Source organism: Vanellus vanellus (genome assembly GCF_965231255.1).
Source record: "Vanellus vanellus genome assembly, chromosome: 21".
Lineage (NCBI taxonomy): Eukaryota > Metazoa > Chordata > Aves > Charadriiformes > Charadriidae > Vanellus > Vanellus vanellus.
The window spans coordinates 6,908,288-6,915,988 of NC_138926.1; the positions used below are offsets into that span (position 1 = coordinate 6,908,288).

Consider the following 7,701-nt stretch of genomic DNA (forward strand, 5'->3'; position numbering starts at 1 on the left):
TTGTTTCCACAGTCTAAATATTGGGACTCTTCTGCTGAGAAATATACAAATGCATGATTTTAGATTATGTATCTTTTCACTTTGATCTTTACTTTCCTTGTAGTCAAAATAAGCCATGCTGCTGCATGCATGAGAAAGTCCTTGGCTTATGATAGTCTGAAAACAGACATTGTTTACTTCCTGGGCAGTCAGTGACATTACAGTGCAGAGCAGCGCTTACAGTTGGACTGTGTGAACATGTTGTGGTACACTACAGTATATACTGCAGAAAACTCTTGCATATACCCCAGAAGATAAATGATTGTTATCTCTGCTTGTGTAAGTGTATCTCTAATTTTACCCATTTAAATTCCTTTAGAAGAAGAAGGGAGGGGAAAAAAAAAAGCTTACTTGAACCCTTGTAAAGGAGCTCCCTTTTAAAAGGTTGCACATGTTAGCTTGCTCTCTGGCACACCACTGCTTCTTTGTAAGGAGTTCCTATGGTCTTCCAACTGCTGAACATTCATGAGGGAGCTTAGCTGTGCAGGACATGAAAGAACAGCGCTGTGCAGTTCAACCTAAATTCTTAGATGCGGTAAGAAAAGTTTGGAGATGTCATTTGCAAGTTCAGTAATACAAGAGGCTTTTTACTTGTGTTGTATTTTCCATATAAACTATCGTACAGCGCGAAACTCGAGCAAATGGCAGTATTAGCATTCCCTTTTGGTACTAACAGACATGGTTTCTTCCTGTGTAACAAGTTTCTTCCCATTTCTGCAGGACAGACAGTTTGCCGGGGTGGAACACAGCGACCATGCTACAAAATAGTTTATTTTCATGATGCTTCACGCAGGATCAGCTATGAAGAAGCACACCTTGCCTGCAGAGCTGATGGCGGACATTTAGTCAGTATTGAAACAGAAGCAGAGCAAAGACTGATTGAAAAATTTATTGAGAGTCTCTTAGCTTCTGATGGAGATTTTTGGATAGGGCTTAGGAGGAAAAAGGAGGAGGTAGACAATAGTACAGAGTGTCAGAACCTCTACTCCTGGTCAGATGGCAGCTCATCCAAGTTTCGGTAGGTACTTGTGAGTGAGATTGGGAAGCAACCTGGCCAGGGACTGTCACCTCCTCACAGCAATTGGAGAGGATTCTTTCAAAAGAATCAAGCAGTGTCATCCCAGCTGTCATCTGTGTTCCTTCTGCAGTCACTGAAGAGTGGTAGTATCTCCAGAGAGTCATTTGTCCCATCCAGATGTAAGGGGTAGACAAATTACCCTCTAGAGACCCTGCTCTCTCTGTTGCTCTATATAAGACACCTAGAGTGTCGAGCTTGGGCTAGATTGATAATTTTTGATTGCTAAAAGGGGGTGCAAGAACAAGCCATCTGGTCTTAAAAATCTCTGAGCATGTACAAAATACGTGCTTTGATCTGAAGGTTCCTGCACTTCAGATCCCCTGAAGTTTTGTCCCTGATGTCCTGAGCAATGGGCCCTTCTTCTACTTGCTGAGGGAACAGCGTTTTTTTTCCTGTGAGACAGTAAAATTAGAGACTTGCAGTATTTATTGTAGGCGTGAACAATTAAAATTTTCACAACAGTTATTAGATTTCTACCTCTTGTCTTAAGGCAAGTGGAACCACAGCATTTGCTGTCATTAAAATATAAAGGCAGCAACATTTACAACAAATACAAGTTTGCTAGGGTTGTTTTCACTACTTTCACTTTTCTGTTCAGCATAGAATCAAAATGTGTTTAGACTCAAAAGTTCTGTGAAATTATTATTGGATTTCAGTCAGGAGTCACAGTTTTCTAGACAAAAGATATTCTTAGATCCAGGCCTACAAGGTCTGCCTTTCTGTGGTATAAAAGTAGAAAATCTGCTCTAAACATTGCCAGGTTAATGAAAGCCTTAGCAGTGAGGTGCTAGCTCTGCAGTGAACTTCAGGTTCAAGAGAGCTTTGCCTTGTAGATATTTACTATTGAACCTGTGATTTAAGTCATTTAAAAAAAATCAAAATATACAACGTTCACTCATCCTGAACTTCTTGCTGCGTTTACAGTGATTGAACTGTGAATTTCATGAAATAACCCAAATGTTCTTAAATACTGTATGACAACACATCATATGTATGACAAGACTGCCTTTGCATTCTTCTTATTGGACATGTGTAAAAATACCTTGTTATTGTGGATTTTATGCATTGGGAACCCATAAGAAATTTTAGTTGCCCTGTGCTGGAATCAATAAAACACAACTGCTTTGAGTCCTGTTCAATATTTTAAAGTTTCCGCTGTGGTTTGGATATTGGGGGTACGTGCTACAAAGTTAGAACCAGATCTGCTGCTGCTATGAAACAGACATCGGTTTATTGCCTTTCATTGGTGAGACACAGCTTATTTATGCTAAATGATAAAGCCAAGGAAAAGATAAAGGGGGGCGGGGAGGGACAGACACTAGTAGAGGAAGGAAGTGAGGGAGGAATACAGCATTGTAATGACTGAAAAATTACTGCTTTAACATGTGTGGGTTTTCCCATGTTGAATACCCTGATATATCTGGAATTCTTTATATTGTATGGATCAGCTTTCAGAAAGTGCCTGACATGCAGAGTATTGCTTGTTCCAAAATTAATGTATATTGAACACTTTTCAAAATCAGGACACGGTCTTAGAAGTGGCTCTCTGAGAAGCATCAGATGCCTCTTCAGTAATGATTGTATTACAGAGTGTTAAAGAGTAAAGCATACTTCTTTTGTGTCACTTGTTTTTCAGTGGTGAGGTTTGTTATTACAAAAAAGAAATTATCCGCAAGACAGGGCTTTTTTCATGGTAGTGTTTTTCTAGACAGAGAAAAACAGATCCTGGTTTATGTTTTTCATTTTCATATTAAATAGGTGTCAGAATTTTGCAGGCATTGGGTACTGAGGCCAGAGAGCAAAAATAATTTTGCTAGATGCTTTTGCACGGGTCTAAAATTATGTGGAGAAAGTCCAAGTTCTCCTGAGCTTTTACTTAGCCTCACAGAAGAGTTTCAGGCAGTGAGGTACTCAGTCCTTCACTCCCTAATACTTGTTGAACACCTTGCTTGCTGAGTTTTCTCTGAAAATTAAGAATTCCAAAACCAGAAGATGTGCTGCAAGTAATAGTATTGCTATTGTTCTTACTTTTTACACAGTGGAGGCAGGTGTGAGGGTGGGGTATGCTGAGCTGTAATCAGTTGTAATTGTCTTTAATTCTGCCCTTGGTGGTGCTATCTATGCTGTATTCCCATCCGAGCTTCTGCAGTACCATGGAAAGTGATGTCAAATCTTTCATGACATGTTTGTTGTATTGTCTCAGGAACTGGTATGTAGATGAGCCATCCTGTGGGAGTGAAATATGTGTTGTGATGTACCACCAGCCATCTGCCCCATCAGGTGTTGGAGGTCCTTACATGTTTCAATGGAATGATGACAGATGCAACATGAAAAATAACTTCATTTGCAAATATTCTCTTGGTAATGAGTTATTATGTAGCTTTAAAAACCAACCTTATATCTCCTTCTGGGGACTGGGAAAAGGAAATTGCAGTAACAGATAGGGAATCCCTTTCTTATCTTCACTGGAAGGATCTGATGGGAGACAGATATCTTTAAATTTATGCAAGTTGTGGGGAAAACAATCGCAGGATCTAATATCTGTAGTTACTTGCCTTGTGGCTTATGCTTTCTCAGAGGATTTTTATAAAGTACTTGAGATCTCAAATGGGGCCTGAGGGAGAGAGAACGCTGAAGAAGGGTGCTTATGTTATTAGACTATATTCAGTACACTTGGCCTCCCTACTAAGGCTTATGAGGAAATTTTGCATATTGTCTTTTTTTTTTTTTTTTTTTTTAGAGAAGCCAACGAATGCTCCAATAGAGAATTCTCAAAGAGGTAAGTTACAGATATTTGTTTGGGACCTATTTTACTTACATGCTAACTTTCAGTAGAAATACTCTCTGTTAACGTTCATTGTCAAGGACGCTCGCATACTGAACGCTCACTGAGCAAGAAGCTTCCCTGCAGTCTGCACTTTTCTCATGCTATTCTGTAATCCATTCTGCAGGAACACCGTCCTGCTGTTGTTGATACAGTATGTGGGACTGCTGGTCGTACTGCAGAAATTTAAGCAAAAGAGTACCAGTACACCTTACACACCTTTGCAGCTGGCAGTCTCTTCAATATCCTCTCACCCTCACTTTTTATGATTCTTAAACTCTTTCAAATAATATCTGCAATATTAATTAAGCTGCTTCTTTCCAGATGTTGAAACAGAGCCCTTGAACCCAGTATTCCCAGGAGAACACCGTAAGAAAGATGCTAATGTAACAGTTGTAGATGCCAAAGGTATGTTATGCATTCAACAGCTGGCCTGTTCTCTAACTATGCAGGCACACATTTCTCACATGTGACTGCAAACAGTCCACCTTTCAGTTTGAACTGTTTGACTCTAAATATAGAAGACTGAATTTAGACAACTGCAGCTGGAAAAAAAAAAAAAAAAACAAAAAAACAACAACAACAAAAAAAACTTCCTTCATCTTTTCCAGTACAAACCTAAACTGATTGCTTTGGCTACCAAAATCTTCTAAATCTAAAGCTGTGCAAAGTCTCTTGGGTCTGAAAAGGGTATTTATTAAATGACTTTTTAATGTCTAGATTGTTAATGTTTTGTTAGTAAGTCTATTATTAACTATGAAAAGCTTTCAGTTTCTTCTGATGACACTGACTGCCCCCTCCCCCCCCCTTCCAAATTAACAGATCATAAAAGACATTTTGCTCTCTGAAATCTTTTGGCTGGGGATTCCTAAGCTTTTAAAAGATAGCAGGTCTCGTTAACTTGTACTATTGTTGCCTTCTTACAGTTAGGCAGCCAGGCTTGTTGGTTCCTCGTCTTGAAGATTTGAGCTTATTTTACTTTAACCTACTTACCTAGATGATCGGTCTCTGTTAGACTTGCTGCCTTTGAGAAGAAGTAGGTACTGCTAGATGATGAACAAGACTAGGCAGCCACTGAGGTGTGATGATGCTGCCTTTTGCAACTGTTAGTTTTTCTGTGAGGTTCTGTGCGTGTCAAATGCAATTGGAAGTGAATAAAAGCTGCAATCTCATTTTTACCCCTAGAACCTGTTCAGAGTCTTGCCTACATCCTCATTCCCAGCATTCCTGTGCTGCTTCTGATGATGATCGTTACAACCATCTTCTGGTTTTGGCTTTTTCTGAAGAGGTATGTGACACTTTTGTGTAACGAGTGAACCTGTGATATCTTGTCCTGGCAATCATTTCACATCTAGCATCAGGATCCGGTAACATGCTCTGGAGAGCACTGCTTGCAGCCAAATGAATGTTTAAAATTTGGCGTGGATGCTCCAGGCTGAGTTACTTGCGAAGTAAAATTTTAAGTAAATCACATGATGCCATTTTTAGTATGTTCACAAACATACAGTAGTTAGGGGATAGTGTAAAACAAGGTGATGATTTTGAAGTGTTAGCACTCAAGTTTTCTTACTAAAGAAAAGATTTGAATTATCAGAAGATCCTCTTCAAAAGAGAAAAACATTAAATAGAAACAAAAGGATATACATTTGGAGCAAGTAACACCAATTTCCTCTCCTTGCTTTCCCTGTGTGCACAGTACTTCTGATAGGGATGCTGGCTGTGGTTTTGGGAGTGTCAGTGTTGAGTTTTGCTGCATCAGCATCTCAGCCAGCAGCAGGGTGCAGGGGTACCTCAGCAGTCCTGCCATGGGACTACCCCAGGTGTGCAGCCTGCTGTCACACACTTGGAGCAGCAAGTAATAACAAATGTCATCCCGAGTCCAGCCTCTGAGTGTCAGCTTTGCTCCAGGGTCATCATTAAATTACTGTGAGAGGTGTATTGTTTTGTGTTTGCTGCTGTAAAAAAAACATATTATGACTTGTCTTCTTTCCTCCATCCCTAAGGAGACAGGAGCAAAGAGGTTCAAGCCCAAAGGAGGAAGATGCATGGCTGTCTAATCCCAGGAGGAACAGTCCAAATCTGGATATTTACAAAGTAATCAAGAAGCAATCAGAAGCAGATCTGGCTGGAACCAGGCCTCACACTAAGAATTCTTCCTTCCGTACACAGGAAGATAAGGTGCTTGACAGCCTCTCCAGGGATTATGATGATGCAGCAATGAATACATCAACAAGTGGCTTTGTGACATTGGCCAGTACTGAAAGTGGCTTTGTGACCAATGATATTTATGAGCTGTGTGGAGATCGTGTGGGGAGGAGCAAGGAATCAGCCTGGGTGGAGAATGAGATTTATGGATATTAAAGAAATTGACCAAAAAAGCCTGGAATATGGATGACAAAGTGAATACTGATGCAAGTTAACCTGCCCTCCCTATGCAGTTGTTTTAATAATAGTATCTGTGATGTTTATCCTGGTTTTGCATTGTCCCTATATTCTTCTCTTTTTTGAAAGAATATGGGTTTTTAAAGATCCAAACTGAAAAGAATGTATATATTTTGCTTTGCATTGAGCCCCCTTTTGCAGCAGGAATGGCTTGTTAATAGTCTTGATTCTTTTTTGTACTCCAAAGATATGTCTTTGAAACTAAAGGACAGTCCAAAATCCCTATTTATTTAATAACTGACCTACTTATCTTCAAAGGTGCTGAAAGTCAGAAGTCAATCACTGATCACACTTGGTTTCTCACGGGTGTCCCCAGGAAAGCTGCCATGGTTGTAGGTTGTTCATTGTTTCCATGTCAGCCCATATCCCAGCTGTGTTAGCTTCCATCACCATCTGCCTGTGACACTGACAGACCCTTCGCAAGCATGGTTTCTGCTTCTTTCCCTCCCTCCTAGTTCTTGCTGCCAGGGCAGTGTACGTGAGTCACAGCACTTAACTGTGTGTTACTTATGCCATTAGGTTGGGGTTTAAAGGATCCCAGTAAGTGCTTTGGTGTCATAAGGCTAACTGTGTTTCTTCAGTTATCTGCTGGCAAAAGGAATTGTAAAGCAAGGAACAAGGGACTTAAGCAATGCTAAAGGAAGAGAATGGGGTACTCCAAAGCATTCTGATTGGTCTCGGGAATTACAGCAGCCTAGTTAGCTGTGCAGAGATGTGCTAATTTGGCCTAAATGACAAATGGAGTATCAATTCCTTTCTTGTAGAACGAATAGCCAGTTGCAGTTTTATTCTAGATTTTTACCCCCTTGGGCCTGTGATGTGTAGTGAATTCCATGAAGACTGACATACTGATGTTAATCTCCATACAGATAGAATTTATGGAGAGGTAGGTAGAACGGAAGGAGTTGGATTAAACCCAGCATTTCAACAGGTAAATGGAAATGTTGTGCTAATCAGTTATAATGAATTATTTGTTGTCTATGTACAGGGATGTCACATATTCCAGTACATAGGTTAAATAAGTATTAAGGTGAGTTCATGGAATTTCCTCTCTGACAGTGTGAGGGAATGATATCTTATTTTACCATAGTTTTTAAGGCGTCGTTTTGAAGCCAATATTAGTACCTCCCATTCTCCTACTCCTCTGAAGGTGCAGAAATTAATGGCAGCAGGGCATAGCAACTGCCACACAACTGAATGTAAATGCAGGCGAAATTAGAATTTTCCTACTAGGTATGGGGAACAAGCAAGAATATGAAGCAACACCATTTACCCTTGAAAGGATTCATGGTCTGTAGTTCACTGCTTGACTTCTAAG

General features: G+C 40.1%; 1 protein-coding gene across 1 annotated transcript; it reads left to right on the top strand.

Annotated features, from left to right (window-relative positions):
• The first annotated feature begins 355 nt into the window (after positions 1–355).
• Positions 356–7,149, top strand: LAYN (layilin). Its single transcript, XM_082493952.1, has 6 exons — positions 356–1,057; positions 3,321–3,478; positions 3,858–3,896; positions 4,266–4,349; positions 5,127–5,229; positions 5,945–7,149. The coding sequence occupies exons 1-6, from the start codon at positions 681–683 to the stop codon at positions 6,300–6,302; spliced, it is 1,119 nt and encodes a 372-aa protein (XP_082350078.1). The 5' UTR covers positions 356–680; the 3' UTR covers positions 6,303–7,149.
• The last annotated feature ends 552 nt before the right edge of the window (positions 7,150–7,701 follow it).